This window comes from Lissotriton vulgaris, chromosome 5, assembly GCF_964263255.1.
Source record: "Lissotriton vulgaris chromosome 5, aLisVul1.2, whole genome shotgun sequence".
NCBI classification, from domain to species: Eukaryota; Metazoa; Chordata; class Amphibia; order Caudata; family Salamandridae; genus Lissotriton; species Lissotriton vulgaris.
This window is the reverse complement of record NC_141693.1, coordinates 70,407,611-70,424,415: the sequence shown is the minus strand read 5'-3', so window position 1 is coordinate 70,424,415 and position 16,805 is coordinate 70,407,611. Positions and strand designations below refer to the sequence as shown.

Sequence of the window (16,805 nt, the reverse complement as noted above, 5' to 3'; positions counted from 1 at the left end):
AGCCAGGCCCCGACCTTCTCTCTTGCCATCAGCAGCAGTTTCCCCACTCATCAAGCAGGGCCGTCATTGCAAGCGCTTTCTCACGCTTTTAAAATTGACGGCCCTGCAGACAAACACCACTGTGGGGGCTGTCAATAGTGACGGACCTGTGTTCCAGGGGGGGGCAAGTGCCCCCCCTTGCCCTCCCCTGCGGACGCCCATGACTGCAGCTTAGAGCAGGAGCCTGTGTGTTATCAGGTGAGGTATGTCACGCAATGGCTTAGAGCAGGAGCCTGTGTGTTATCAGGTGAGGTACGTCACACTGTAGCTTAGATCAGGAGCCTGTGTGTTATCAGGTGAGGTACGTCACACTGCAACTTAGAGCAGGAGCCTGTGTGTTATCAGGTGAGGTATGTCACACTGTAGCTTAGAGCAAGAGCCTGCGTTTTATCAGGTGAGGTATGTCACGCAATGGCTTAGAGCAGGAGCCTGTGTGTTATCAGGTGAGGTACGTCACACTGTAGCTTAGATCAGGAGCCTGTGTGTTATCAGATGAGGTATGTCACACTCTGGCTTAGAGCAGGAGCCTGTGTGTTATCAGGTGAGGTATGTCACACTGTGGCTTAGAGCAGGAGCCTGTGTGTTATCAGGTGAGGTATGTCACACTGTGGCTTAGAGCAGGAGCCTGTGTGTTATCAGGTGAGGTATGTCACACTGTAGCTTAGAGCAGGAGCCTGTGTGTTATCAGGTGAGGTATGTCACACTGTGGCTTAGAGCAGGAGCCTGTGTGTTATCAGGTGAGGTATGTCACACTGTAGCTTAGAGCAGGAGCCTGTGTGTTATCAGGTGAGGTATGTCACACTGTGGATTAGAGCAGGAGCCTGTGAGTTATCAGCTGAGGTATGTCACACTTGTGCTCACAGCAGGAGCCTGTGTGTTATCAGGTGAGGTATGTCACACTGTAGCTTAGAGCAGGAGCCTGTGTGTTATCAGGTGAGGTACATCTCCCCCCAGCAGGAATAGGAGGGTTTCTGCAGTGGAGAGAGATGTGTCTTTCTTGTGTCACCGAGAAGGACTGGAAATGTTGTGGATTCGGGTATGTCTCCACTGCTGGTAGAGGGCTGTGCTCCTGTGATGTGACACCAGTCCTGGTGGTGTTGTGTTCTTGTATTGGGTCACTAGTCCTGGCAGAGTGTCGCCCCACTGCTTTCCATAGTGTAAAAATAGGAAAATTACAATTATAATAACTGGACATTATTATCATTTCATTTGTTCCTGCTGCGGGGTCTTGGCGGGCGGATCTGCTCGGCTCTCAGAGCAGGGGGAGGAGTGGTTGGCAATATGCAAGTGCGCATGAATGTTCGATTGGCCCTTTTGGCCGGCCAAACAGTCATGCCCACTTTGCATGTTCCGCACCCAGGCTGCATTACAGCATAGGTGAAGAACATTCCCAACCTCCCATTCCCTGGCAGAGCGTCAAACCATGGCGCTCCGATCGTCACAACACTGCACTGCAGCGTTGGGATTGGCTATGGGAGCCCGGGTGCTTCTTACTTCCTATTTGCACAGGAGAAGCCAGGAAGAGGACGGAGGAGAGGCGGCGGCCACTCAGCCGGCGGTCGGCAGGTAAGTGGATTTTTTCTTAACCCTACCCCGCCTCCACCCCGCACCACTGCTACTTCCCAGGAGCACCACATGTCGTGGATCACTAGTTATGACCAAACCTTTTTCATGTGTCCGATGAGAGTACAGTCTACTGCAGGGCTCAAAAAACCCACTCGCATTTGCAAGCTAGATTTTTTTAGGACAAGCTATTTTTAGGTCCTACTCGCCCTTTCTGGCGAGTGGGAAGACCATCTGACTTTTGACCTTTGCCTGCGAAAGTAGAGCAAATGTGATAAGATAGCAAGATTTAAAGGCATATTTATTGCATCTTTATTGCCCACTAAATGAATGAGCAATAATAATGCCATTAAATCTTGTTAACTTTTCACATTTACTCTGCTTTTTGAGATAAAGGTCAAGTGCATTACAGATAGGTCAGGTAGATATTTCTAGTCACTAGACCTGCAGGTCTAGTGACCTTTTAATGATTTTTAGAGTCCTGTATTGTACGGCTTTGGTGTGAGCCCAGACCATTGCGCTAACCTTCCATGTGTATGACCAGTGCTTGCCGGTATGGTAAATGTGTACCACATGTGTGGTACTAGGAATCTGTGTATGGTGAGAGTAGGAGTATTGAGCTTGTGGCATCCATTTTGTCTGGCACTCTAGTTTAGGATGGTACAAGGTGGAGGATGGATAGAGCTTCCAAGCCAATAGACACGTATTTTTACCTTTATCACTACAGATGCCCATGTTCAACGCTGAAATATTGCAGCCATGGCAGAGTGGGAATAAATGTGCACCATGCTGAAGGGGAGTCCACGTTAGCGGCCTGCCCTTTCTTCTTTCCTCAGACAGGGTTCAATGCACTAGTTATCCTGGGACATTCCAGTCAGCTGTGGCCTATCCCTGTTAGAGAAGTCTAATGAAGGCATAAAATTTGACACGTCAAACTATGGCCGATTTATGAGACTGTTGCAGAAAAACCTTGCAATGAGGATTGAGCAGAACAGAGAATGTCCAAGAACAGTGGCTGAAGCTGAGCTGTGCCCATGTAATTTCTAGAATTAGAAGAAATGCATATGTCCTGAAGAAGGAAATGTACATGTCCCGAAACGTGCTAAGATTAGAGGGCATTTGGTTTAGATGAACAATCGTGGGTTAAAACTCATCTACACAATGTTGGAGCTTCCATGCTTGCTTTATCACTTTGATGAACTCTGTTGGATGATCTGTGGTTCTAGGATGTATATACAATACCGTAGCATGAATGCATTGCTAAAACCTTGGTTTAGGAAGGGTCTTACTCCAGGCTTGCTCAGTCTGATGGATGGATAGGTAACTCCAGATCCATACATACACACATCCGCAGAGGTACACACTCATACAGATGCACACATTAATGTGCACACTCGCACACAAATTCTGTACAAACGTACAGATGGATATCTTCAGTCCATGCATACACAGACTCAAAGAGGCACATATCCATGAAAACATATACTCATACACAGATGCAGAACTTCACACATATGTATACACACACTCACAGATGCACACATATATGTGCACACTCACAAATGCAACCAGACCTTGCAATATGCAACCCATAGGCAGGTACAAACTCACAGCCAATATATCCAGCCTAAAGCATACACAACAGTCAAACACAAATGCACACAGATATGCACATGTATTTGCATACTCTGAGGTTCAAAATCTATATATGCATATGCACACACTCACAAGCACTAATCCAAGCCCAAAAACCGACAGACAGAGTGAGAGGCGCAGACATGCATGCACTCCCACAGATAACTCCAGGACTCTCCATACATGAACACATACTTAGACACATCCAACTAAGTGTGAACATGCACACATGCTGGTACAAACTGACATTCTCAAAGTCAAATAACCCTACACCTGTGCACACATACTCACACCTTAAGGTTAGAATTCGTTTAGGACAACTCATTGACTGATTTTAAACCCAATATCCAAGCTCATTGACTCTGGTCTGTATATTTATTTGGTGGGGACCATGACCAAGTCTGTAGGGCGACTCATCAGCCTCTGTGTGTGTTGAACTTAAAGAGGCCGCAAAAGGACATGGGCACAGACATATACAGAGACACAGCACTGACTGCAGCCACTCACCCGCATGCTTTTATATTGTTCCTCTTCCTTGATTTTAGACTCCAGTAAATATTCCTCCTCTTTCTTCAGAAAATGCAGCCACTCTTGAAGTTTTACCTGAGAATGAAGGTGCATGAAATACATGTTGATCTGTACAGTGTGATCATACTTACAAGAGTCCCTAAAGTACCTGTCTCATGTACCTAGACTGTACTTACCAGTCATATATTAATACTGTAAGTACAAGTCACACATATCGGGATTATATTCCCCGACCCCAAGTATCACAGACAGAGGCACAGACAGAAGTGTCACTTTTTTGGACATTTTCTTGCACAGAAGGGCCCAGTACCAGAATCCCAGATCCAAGTAAACTAGTTTCATCACTGGCACTTACTGCTGCTTGGAAATGTGCACACTTTATCTCTAAATACATGGAAACATTTAGACTTGGCACTAAAGAAGAAACTTTGTCCAAGAGACTTCATGAAATATTCCAGAACAGCATAGAATCAAGTGAAAATATCCAAGCTAACAAGTTTTACAAGTGCAATAACCTCAATTTTAAGCAGATGGGAAATCCACCATCAATCAGGGGCACCCTCGCTTACTGACCTCTAGGAGCACTCCCCAGCTTCCGCAAAGCCATTCCAGACTTCATCGCCAAGTTTGCCATAGACTCCTCGGAGTCCTCAATTACCATCTCAGCGATCTCAATGTCACCAACACCACCAACCTCCTTGAAAACAAGTACAACATTGGCAACACCCAAGAATTTACCAGTCCCACTCAATGCCGGACACATGCTTGACTCCATATTCATAGCCATCGACAGAGACAAGTACAGTTATGTTACCAAGGTCACCTGGACAGGCTTTGTTATCACCAGACCCCCAGCACCGCCCCCAAGCCACCCAGTGCCGCCCACTGCAACTGGAGCAAAGAGTCAAGTGATCCAGTGGACTAAGGACCTCAACACTACCCACCCTGGCACAGCAGCCAACCTGGAACAAGGTGTACAGAGCTTCACCGCCTGAATCACCCGATGCACCAACTGAATTGCCCCCATCAAGCACAGCAAACGCAAAAGATCCACCAAACATGCCAGATGGTACACTATCGAGCTAAAAACTGTGAAACGCAACTACAAGCAACTAGAAAGAAAATGGAACACCAAGGATTCTACAAACAGAGCCTACTTCACAACAGCCCTCAACCACTGCCACCAGCTCCTGAAGGAGACGAAAAAGAGCGCTCTGGCAGACGGCATCGTTGCCAGCTCAATCCACAGCAAAGAACTCTTCTACATTGTCAGAGAGTTCTCCAACCCCATAGTCAACAAAAAACATCATCTCCCCTTCCCAGGAACTTTATGACACCCTGGCGGACTTCTTCCACGACAAGAGCTCCACCATCTACAAGAACTTTGAACCCTAGCCCATCCCTCCAACCTCTTCTGCCACCTCGCTCACACAGAAGCAAGCCCCGACCACCTACCCACCACCTGGAACCAGTTTCCACACAGAAGACCACAGCTATCATGAGCTCCATCCACTCTGGAGCCCCCATGGACCCCTGTACTTACCACATGCTCAACTTTGGGAGCAAGAAGCTCAGTACCCTCTTCTACGCCTCTATCTCTATGGCTACCTTTCCCGAAGAATGGAAACACACAGACGTCAAACCCCTTCTCAAGAAACCTTCAGCCAAACAAAGCATACTCAAAAACTACCATCCCATCCAATGTTCCCTGTAATGTGTGCGTGCGCACCAATGTCACTCCAAGTGCGCAGTGTTTTCTTTGATGCGCGCACACACACAGCACAACCCTAAGGGACAAGTATTTATGTTAATCGCAGCGCCCTGCAGAAGCAATATGGGCTCTGTGATCGAAATGAATACTTTAAAAAAAAAGCAGACAATCTGCCCCAGCTGCGCACTATTAAAACAAGCATTGGAAATGCAATAGGTCTCGCATTAGAAAAGTTGGCGCTATTAGTCTTGTAAATGACAAATATTTTATTTATTTGTTGCTTTTTAAAATAGCTAAATTGATAGCTTTGTCATTTACAATGCCAATAGTTATAACTTTCGCAAATGTGACACCTATAGCATTTGGAATGCAACATGTTTTGTATTTACGTGACTTAGATGGCAGCTCTGGTCGTTAGGCCACATCTCTAGAGAGCAGGAGAGTGCAGCAGGGGAGAGAAGCACAGCAATGCAATAGGTCTCGCATTAGGAAAGTTTGAGCTATTGGTATTGTAAAGGACACTTTTTTTTATTTATGTGCTTGTTTTGATAATAGCGAAATTAATAGCTTTGTTATTTACAATGCCAATAGTTTTATCTTTCGCAAATGTGACACCTATTGTAACACAATATGTGTTGTAGCACTGAGTGGTGTGAGGGGTGTGAGGGTGAGGGAGGGTGAGGGTGAGTGGGTGTGTGAGGGTGAGGGTGAGTGAGGGGGTGTGAGGGTGAGGGTGAGTGAGGGGGTGTGAGGGTGAGGGTGTGTGAGGGGGTGAGGGTGAGTGAGGGGGTGTGAGGGGGTGAGGGTGAGGGGGTGAGGGTTAGGGGGTGTGAGGGTGACTGAGGGTGTGAGGGTGAGGGGATGAGGGTAAGGGTGTGTGAGGGTGAGGGGGGTGATGGTGAGAGGGTGAGGGTGTGTGAGGGTGTGTGAGGGTGAGGGTGTGAGGGTTGTGGGGGGGTGAGGGTGAGTGAGGGTGAGGGTTTGTGAGGGTGAGAGGATGTGAGGGTGTGTGATGGTGAGGGTGGGTGAGGGTGACTGGGGTGTGTGAGGGTGAGGGGGTGAGGGTAAGGGTGTGTGAGGGTGAGTGGGTGTGTGAGGGTGTGTGAAGGTGTGTGAGGGTGAGTGAGGGGGTGTGAGGGTGAGTGAGGGGGTGTGAGGGTGAGTGAGGGGGTGTGAGGGTGAGTGAGGGGGTGAGGGGTGAGGGTGTGAGGGTGACAGGGTGTGTCAGGGTGAGGGGGTGAGGGTAAGGGTGTGGGTGTCTGAGGGTGAGGGGTCTGAGGGTGAGGGGTGTGAGGGTGAGGGGTGTGAGGGTGAGTGAGGGTGAGAGGGTTGTGAGGGGGGTTGAGGGTGTGAGGGTGAGTGAGGGTGTGTGAGGATGAGTGGGTGAGGGGGTGAAATGGCCTTGGTACTGTGTGAAGCAACATCTAGGTCCCTTTGGCTGTATGCCTGTATGAAAAAAATAACACCTCAAATGGCTGGGCTCCGCGGTTGCAATGGACTGTGCTTACGACAATTCAACAAGCACTGGCAAAGGCAGTGAAGAAAGTTTGAGCCATTGGCATTGTAAATGACACTTTTTTATGTGTTTGTTTTGAAAACATACATTAATAGCAGTCATTTACAATGCCAATAGCTTTTCCTTTCGCAAATGTGACACCTATTGCATTTGTAGTGCAATATGTGTTGAGAGTGAGTGAGTGGGAGAGTCAGTGAGTGAGTGGGAGAGTCAGTGAGTGAGTGGGAGAGTCAGTGAGTGAGTGAGTGGGAGAGTCAGTGCTCTGTGTGCTTTCATATTGCAGTGACTCAGTCATTTAGTATGGAAATGCAATTCCTGGTACAGGAATTGTGATATTAAGTTGTGTTGCATTGTGGGTTGAATGCTTTATGGCATATGTCTTGATTTTAAATTCTGGGTTCTGTAAACTAAGGCCGAGGGTAAACATATTTTCATTGTCTTTTTAGGACGTTGTTTAGTTGTAAACATTTACAATAAAATTATTGATGAGAAAACAGTGCTTGGCAGGGATGTGAGTTAGTTACTTGTCTAGTTTGCAAGGGTGTGTGGGAGTGCAGAGGGGAAAAAGGAGTATGTGTGCGTGTTAAAACGATCTATAAGGGTGGAATGTATACAATGTATTGAATCCCCTAGTGGCAGGATGAAAGAAACTTGGGGGAAAAATCTACAAACTGAGGTCTACATTTGTCTGCCCATTCAATCCTCCAAGGAGGTGTCAGTGATATTCCTCAGGAATAATGTCACCCTCCCTGCTAGCACAGTATAATCAAGGCACTCGTTTTATACACTACCCGGAGCTGCAGTGTATGTATGATGTCAGGTATCCACTCCAGTAACTGAACTATAGGTCTGTAACGAGAAACTTACATCATCAATACAAGTTTAAAATAAGGAATACAAGACGGCTGAACCCTGATGGACTCCTTATGTTGAAAATGTACCAGTGGTGGCCGTTTTTGCCCACAGTGAGTAGCGTCTGTGTCCCAGCAAGGATGCCAAACCATCTTCATGCTGCCTATATAGATGTCGTTATTCCCGATAGCGTCCAAAAGAATGAAGGAAATGCACTTAGTGAGGTTTTTGCAAAGGTAGTAAAATGCATGCTGCCTACTCCCAAGATGATTTACGGAGTGCCAAAGATTGGCACGACCTTTGACCTTTTGAAGCCAGATCATACTCTGGTAAGCGGCCACGTTACGCAATGATCGTAATAGATACGTATGCCTGGGCTGAGGCGCGAGATAATAGGAACACAAACTGCAGGGTAGATGAACGAAGAATAGTGCATATGTTGAGCTCCAGCTCGCAGAATAATTATGCAGACAAAAAACTAGCTTTGTGCTTCAAAGCACTGTTTCTGTCTCACATCTACGCAATCTCACACAAATGGGACAAAGCCCTGTCAGCTGCATTATGCAAAATTAACAGAAATGGATCAGGCGGTATTATCAAATAGGAAAGGTTTTGAATCCTGGTTATGGTGCAATAGGGTGCTCGGAAGAGGAGCTAAAATATGGGGCTCAGAAATACAAAGCAACACAGAAAATAATAGTTATTCTGTCAAGGGTTCAAACAAGAGAGACCATCACCCTGTCCCAGGAAGATTTAATAAATCAGTGCCCATCAGGAAATTCCCAGAGAGGAATACATGCAATTTCAACACTGTGGCTCTGCAACAGAGCACATGAGCAAAACCTTGGTTTGGGCTTGCTCACCATGCTGTCCGCCCATCCCTGTACGTAAAATGGAATAATGGCGACATTAAGCAAAATCGTAAGCCGTATTACTCCAGCAACACTTCTGGTTTGTAGAGAGTCAGGCGGCACAGCAGAGCTGTCGGCAGAGAGGGTTCAGTTCACACCAATGCCTCACACTCCATTTTCCACAAAATAATTATTCTCACCAAGCGGAGAGCAGGGGATCAAGAGATTAAAGCCTGCTGCAGCATTCTTTCAGCATCTCGATTAAAAGTGGCTAGATGTTCAGGAAGCTTATGTTTAGTCTGATGAAATCTAGCAGGCTGTCAAGGATGTGGTATGAGGGGCGAGCGACTCGCACCTTAAGCAGATTCTTTCAAATGATGACGCACCTAAGGTCCTTTGGCAGCCACAACCTCAGGCAGAGAAGGGACAGGCATAATGAAATCATCTCCTACGCAGAAATAAAGTACGAGGTTTGAATTACAGCGGTGAGATTTGGTATGCAATGATTGTGGATTCTGCCTTTGAATATATATAACAAGCAGATCAGAGAAGCAAACTGGTCCATAATTCTATTTTGACGCTACGCTCAGAAAAGGCCTAACTAAGAGAGAGAGAGAAACAAGACGGAGGGCATTTCTGTGGGGAGGGGGGGAGGAGAAATGCGACACGGCCGCACTTCACACGGCCGGCCGGCCGTGAAACTGAAAGCACGGCCGGCCGGCCGTGAAAGCCTTTGATGTTGCAGGGGGTGGAGCGGCACCAAGCTGGGCAACAGATGGCTGACCATTTGATGCTGTGCACGCGCATTTTAGGTCAATGCGCTTGCGCATTGGCCTAAAAGCACACGGGCACAGCATCAAATCGCCAGTCAGTTAAAGTCTGTTTAAAGCCCTATAGTCTCGCTTCTCTCAATGCATGCGCATTGAGAGGTCACGAGACCTAAAAATGTGCACTGGAAAATAATACCACAGCATAAACCATATTTGCACACGTGCAGAGTGTAATCTGCTATTATGTCCATTGTTGATGAAGGGGAAGAGCACCCTGTTAGTCATGGCAACCAGCCCCCCCCCCCCACACTCAACAATAGCAGTAGGTTGCATATTACTCTGGGAACATCTGCATATACAATGTGAGCGTGTTTGTTTTATTGACATTTGTATGATTTATACTACAAAGCAGTAATCACTACACAATATAGTGACAGAATATTACTCAATCTAGGCTGCACTTTTTCTACCTATCGCGGGCATTCCCACATTTTAGGATGGCATGACACTGCTTAGCAGTACTAAGTGAGATGACAACCGCCCCATAAACCACGTACAGGGATTCCCTGAGTATGTTAGAGTGAGATACACACCCTATATTTAGAAACATTCGTTTTTAGCGCAGTGCAGGTCAACCATTATGTTCAATATTGAAACTTTCAAAAGGTCCCGATATTAATAAATATGTAAGATTCCATCACCTGTGACGAGGAGCTACCTGAGTGGAGCAGCGCATTCTGCAGAGGCAATACCAAAAGTCTATGGCGGTGTCATTAACCTTTTCATACCACCACTGGCAGAGCAGAGCATTATAGTTGACTGCCGAGGGTCTCATTGGTCGTTAAAGGTCCTCTACCTGCGACAAGAAAAAAATGGTGATCAAAGAGATAGAGCATACAGGGACAGTAGTGAAAGAGACAGGAAGGCAGACTGTGGAACAAATAGGCATTTGGCAGGAATATACTCCGTGCATAGCTGTCCAGATAGTAGGGTAACTTTGAGACAGGCCCGGTTTTCCAGATGAGTTAACTCTACTAACCATGCCAAGGTTTGTAGTTTCACTGTCCCCATTATTCTCGTATGGGGTACAGTACCAGCATGCTCGATCATTTTAACTGAAATGCACGCTCAGATATGGGGCGTATTGGAACCCACGTAGGACGGTAGCCAGGGGAAAGGAGAGTAGTGAAGGAATTGTGAAACAATAGGGACCTTCCTCACGGGAGAGCCTATGCGGTACACAAAGACAGTTCTAATTCTTTCCTCAAGGAGACAGCAGTGATTTTATCCAAGAGGTGCAACACTCTGAATGTACAGCAGGGGGCGCACAGGCAGATCAGAGAAGCAAACTGGTCCGTAATTCTATTTTGACGCTACACTCAGAAAAGGCCTAACTAAGAGAGAGAGAGAAATAAGACGGAGGGCATTTCTGTGGGGAGGGGGAGGAAAAATGCGACACGGCCGCACTTCACACGGCCGGCCGGCCGTGAAACTGAAAGCACGGCCGGCCGGCCGTGAAAGCCTTTGATGTTGCAGGGGGTGGAGCGGCACCAAGCTGGGCAACAGATGGCTTACCATTTGATGCTGTGCACGCGCATTTTAGGTCAATGCGCTTGCGCATTGGCCTAAAAGCACACGGGCACAGCATCAAATCGCCAGTCAGTTAAAGTCTGTTTAAAGCCCTATAGTCTCGCTTCTCTCAATGCATGCGCATTGAGAGGTCACGAGACCTAAAAAGGCATGTAGCAAGCCAAAAAGCACATGTGCTTTCAGAATCACAAATATATATCAGCTATTCTGAAAGCACACGTTGTGCTTTCAAGCTTGCTGCATCCCTTTTCTTAATAGAGTGCAGCAGATTGCGTGCCTTTTTGAAATGTTGATGTTAAATGCAGCGCCATGTATTAGCATGTCGGGCGCTGCAATTAACATGAAAACTTTCAAAAACGCATGCAATTGCCCGTGCGTTCTAAACAAAAGGCATGCAGTATGCCTTAAAGCGCGATGTGTGCTTTCACAGTCACTAATATATGTTAGTGATTCTGAAAGTACTACACGTCGTGCTTTTAGGCTTGCTGCATGCCTTTTGTTAATAGCGCATGGCAGCGGGCAGATTGTGTGCATGTTTAAAGTATTCATGTTAATTGCAGCAGCTGTCATGCCTATATACAGCACTGCAATAAACAAGTATACTTTCAAAAATGCACAGAATCGGCCCTCACCCACGCTCTGTTAACAAAAGGCAAGCAGCAAGTCTAAAAGCACGACGTGTGCTTTCAGAATCACTAACATACATTACTAATTCTGAAAGCACACATGGTGGACTTTTATGTACATTCCTCACCCTGCATATCCAGGAAACCATCTTCAGAGCTGATGAGTGAACCAATGATTCTCATTTCTATGGAGTGGAGTGATCCCCCTGGTAGAATCGGCTCTGTTCTGTAGAGAGTCTTGTCCTGATGACCTTGAATAATTCTTGAACAGACTGCTGCAAATAGCGTTTTCCTTTCAATTATTTTTAATATGGGTAATGTGTGAGAGTCTATCCCAGACATTTTATGACAAATGTATTTTTGTTTCATGCAACATCCATAAAACATGTTTATTTGAGATCCAAACAGGATATCAGATATGATGTCACAGTGATTATCTGCCACAGTAGTAGTGAGCTTCTACTGTGTTACAATATTAAAAACATACATTGCTATCCCTGAATATTAATTATAAACACATTTAGAATTTGAACTAGTGTGCCTGTGCACTATTTGTGATGTGGTGGGCAAAGAGAACACAAAAGAGCTGAAACTGGATCATAAACTAAAAGCTGATACACGCAGTGGCCCCCAAAATATGTTTAGCCTAATGCCCTCAAAATCCTCAAGATGCCGTGAGCCGCTGCTGTGAAGTTAATTAGAAGAGTAGAGGTTCACTGGCGCTGTGGTATGAGGGAGGTTGCCCCGGTTTCCTAATATATATTAGTATAGCTTTGCCGTGGTTGCAGATGCCCTGCACTGCACCTGTTCATTTCCAACATGACACAACCAGTGTATGCCAGTCATCAGCATGAAGGCCTTCCGCAGAGCCAGACTGGCCAGAGCAGGCATCAGCATTTGCCCGGGGGGCTGAAGGGTGGGACCAGTTGTGGAGCAGTGGGGGCCGGTTTTGTTACTGGAGGGCAGTTGTGCAGCCATGCTGCAATATTGGCCCCCAGAAACAAAAGCAGCAATGCTGAGGACCAGTTTTGTTAAGCAGTAGTGCTTAACACTTGCCCCTGTGACAAAATTGCCAGAGCTGCTTTGGGTTCCCATCCAGCCCTGCCTGCTCCATTAAGCAGGCCTCCTGCGTTCCAGTACCGAGGTCAGTTTTCTGCACAATCAAGCAGGACCCTCTGTGTCAGAATCCCTGTCACTGTACCTACATGCGCGGTCAAGTTCTTGGCGCACATAGCCTTGGCTGCAGTGCACAGGGACCTTACAGTGCCGCAAACAGAGAAAAGAAATGAAAGGGAACGTTGGTCCCATCTCTCTTCTCCCCTTCCCCGCCAAAGTCCTCAAAAAAGCCATCAACTGCCAAGTCACAAAACACCAGGAGAACAACCATGTTCTGGACACCTCACAATCTGTATTCTGCACCAACTACAGCACCGAAACTGCCCTGATCACTGCCGATTACATCAGAACCCTCCTCAGCCAGAAAAAACAATGGCCCTGACCCTCCTTGACCTATCTGCAACATTCAACATCGTATTCCACCACACCTTGATCAAAAGACTATGGGCTAGATGTACGACCCTTACAAATTGCGAGGCACAAATTGCGTTGTTTTGCTACTTGCAAAATGTAATTTACAACTGTTGGCAATTCCTAACGTGGTCGCAAATTGCATGCCTCATTAATATTGATGAGGCAGATGCAATTTGCGACCCAACTGGGAACTGCTAGGACTTCCAAGGATGGTGGCCTGCTGGGGTCAGCAGACCACCATGTCTGTGACTGCTTTTTAAATAATTGCATGAATGATGGGTTGTGCTGCGCACTATTTTTTTTAATTATTAGATAAATCACAATTTCTATTTAATCTCAGTTTAAATCAGGCGTGTTAGGAGGGAAGCAGGTAGCTACCCTCCACCATGAAAGTCAACCTATACTACAAGTGTCACCAGAACACTTGTCCCTACCTGCACTGCAACTGCAAACCTATTGTTTGCTCTCTTTTGACCACAGATTCCTTTTTTCAAAAAAAGTTTTACTCTACCTTCTCAATGTAGCTCTATTTACAAAAATAAGTTGAAACCAATAAACATTTACACTATTTATTTTCTGAAAATTCACACTTATGTCAGTATTATTATTAGTAGTAGAAAACAAGCTTTATTTCAATATATTACACATATCTTTAAAAGCATTGCAAAACAATAAAAACATTTGAAAAACTCATTACATTAGTAAAACATTTCATTCCTTAATTAAAAAAATACAGTTTGAGCATTGGCACAGGTAGGAGAGGAATTTACGGCAGAATCAGTAGCATTATTATTACAGTTTTCACCAAAAAAACACATTTATGCAATTCAATTATGGATAGTGATCAATTTCCATTAACGCAGTTGAAGATCCCAATGCACTTCTTAGGAAGGGCGTTGATCTCAGCTTGCTTCCAGCTTTCCGGGAAGGTTGCTGTCTCGAAGGAACTGTTGATTGTTTTCCGGAGGGGGAGGGGGGGGGGGGGATGGTTGTGCGGGCTTTGTTGAAGAAGTGGTGAGGGCAGGGGTCGGATGGGGATCCGGAGCGGATGGAGTTCATGGTTTTGATGGTGTCTTTGTCGCTGATTTTGGACCAGGCGGTCAGGCGGCTAGTGCGGGTAGTGATCGCGGGGGTGGTGGGCTCGGTGGTGGGTGTGGGGGTCTCGGAGTTGAAGCTGTCATGGATGTCGGTGATCTTGCGTTGAAAGAAGGTAGCCAGGGAGTCGCACAGGTCTTGTGATGGTGGTATGTCGTTGGTGTTGGAGAGTTCTTTCACAATGCTGAAGAGCTCTTTGGTGTTGTGTGCGTTGTTGTCTAGGCGGTCCTTGAAGGCGATCCTCTTGGCGGTCCTGATGAGTTGGTGATGTTTGCGGGTGGCGCTCTTGTGGGCTGTGTGGCTGTCTGGTGTTCAGTCGTGGAGCCATTTCTTCTCCAGCTTCCGAAGTACGGAGGTCTTCGGTGAACCAGGCGCCATTCTTGTTCGTGTGGTTGGTTGTGGAGGTCTTGAGGGGGGCGAGGGTGTTGGGGCAGTCGTTGATCCACTGTTTGAGGTTGGTTGCGGCGGTGTCGGGATCGGTGGGTGGTCTCAGGGTGAGGGTGGTAGTCAGTTGGTCCTTGGTGACCTTGCCCCAGCAGCGGCGTGGCAGCTGAAGGGTGCGGTGGTGTGTGGTGGGCTTCCTGAAGGTGAAGTGGACGCATCTGTGGTCGGTCCAGTGGGGTTCGGTGGTGTGGTTGAAGAAGACGTGGGGGCTCGTGGAGAACATGGGGTCCAGCGTGTGTCCGGTGGCGTGGGTGGGTGTCGTCACGAGTTGTTTGAGTACGAGGTTGGGGAGGTTGTCTATCAGGGCGGTGGAGTTGGCGTTGTTATTCTCGAGGTGGAAGTTCATGTCCCCGAGGAGGCTGTCGTCTGTGGAAGCGAGGGCGTGGGGGCTGGCGAGGTCGGTGATGGTGTCGCTGAACTGTGGTCTTGGTCCGGGAGGTCTGTAGACAAGTGTTCCCCGGAGTGTGTGGGGTCGGTGTGGATCTGGAAGTGCATGTGCTTGGCAGTGGTGAGGGTGTCGTCAGTGTTGGTCGAGACTCTGAGGGTGTCCTTGTGGATGATGGCGATTCCCCCTCCAACTCCGTTGTTGCGGTCTCTGTGGGTGATCTTGTAGCCCTGTGGGATGGCTTTGGCGATGTCTGGTGCCGAGGTGGCATTCAGCCAGGTCTCCGTCAGGAAGGCCACGTCGGGGGCCGTAAAGTCTAGGAGGTCCCAGAGTTCGATGGCGTGCTTGCGAGCAGAGCGGTTGTTGAGGAGGATACAGCGGAGGTGGTTGGGTTCTCTGGTTGGTGGTCTGGATGCTGGTGAATCTGCAGTTCCGGCAGGTGAAGGGCCCTTGGGTGAGCTTCGGGGTGGCCCGGTAGCAGGGGTGGTCTTGTCTGGTGTTGAGTGCGTGGAGGGTGTTGGAGTCGTAGTGCAGTCTGGCGTTGCAGGGTCCAGGGGTTCTGGCGCTGGGCGCGGTACAGGCGCGAACAGGCGCAGACAGGCATGTCTTTGGAGCGCCTTCGGCGTGCCAGCGGCGCTCCCGCTGCACGCGTTCACTGCGCTTCCGCGCGGCGCCCTTCATAACAGGCGAAGTGGGAGGGAGGAGCAGCTGGGAGCGGGGCGGCCAATGGGCGAGGGCAGGGAGACAAAAGGCAAAAGGGGGCGGGCCCGCAGGTGAGCAGCAGCAGGGAGCGGGGGGGCTTAGAGGGCAGTGGCGAGAGAGGAGCGCCTAAGCAGAGACACTTAAACGGCGAAACCAAAAGGCAAAAAGGCAAGTTACATAAAACAGCAAAAAACAAAAGGCAGGTTAACAGGACAAGTTGTGAAAAGAATACAAAGAGAATAACAGTACAGCCAAGCAGTCAACAGGGGCGGCGAACCCTCGGCACCAGCGGGAGCAAGAGGTACACGAGACACGGGCACCCTGGAGGAGCCGTGCGGCGTGGGGAGTGACCCGAGGTCAGGTCACACTCACTGCCGCGCAGCGCTCTCCATAAGAGGCCAAGTGGGAAGGAGGAGCGGCTGGGAGGCGGGAGCAGGGCGGCCAATGGGCGAGGGCAGGGAGACAAAAAGCAAAAGGGGGCGGGAGCCGCAGGGGAGCAGCGGTGGGGAGCGGGGGGGGGCTTAGAGGGCAGTGGCGAGAGAGGAGCGCCTAAGCAGAGACACTAAAAATGCAAAAACAAAAGGCAAAAAGGCAAGTTACATAAAACAGCAAAAAACAAAAGGCAGGTTAACAGGACACGTTTGGAAAAGAATACAAAGAGAATATCAGTACAGCCAAGCAGTCACCAGGGGCGGCGAACCCTCGGCAGCAGCGGGAGCGAGAGGGACACGAGACACGGGCACCCTGGAGGAGCCGTGCGGCGTGGGGAGTGACCCGAGGTCAGGTCAAGATTGGTTGGATTTGTGTTCCACAAGCAGAAAGGAAGTTCTTCCCTATCCTGTTCCTGGACACGACTGGGGATAGAAGTGCTGCACCGGTGTGAGCAGTACTGGTGAGTTTGGGGCCATTGCGCCTCATCATATTTTTATATTGGTAGCTGCACTGGGATGAGACTGTGTGGTTCTGGT

The 16,805-nt window shown here is 48.1% G+C and overlaps 1 protein-coding gene across 1 annotated transcript in view; it reads right to left on the bottom strand.

The window, feature by feature from the left end:
* Positions 1 to 16,805, bottom strand: part of LOC147710206 (E3 ubiquitin-protein ligase TRIM39-like) — a 184,128-nt gene that overhangs the window by 153,018 nt on the left and 14,305 nt on the right. The window contains exon 2 of the mRNA XM_086920887.1: positions 3,745 to 3,840. Coding sequence (XP_086777013.1) covers positions 3,745 to 3,840 — 96 coding nt within the window. The remainder of the gene's footprint in view (positions 1 to 3,744; positions 3,841 to 16,805) is intronic.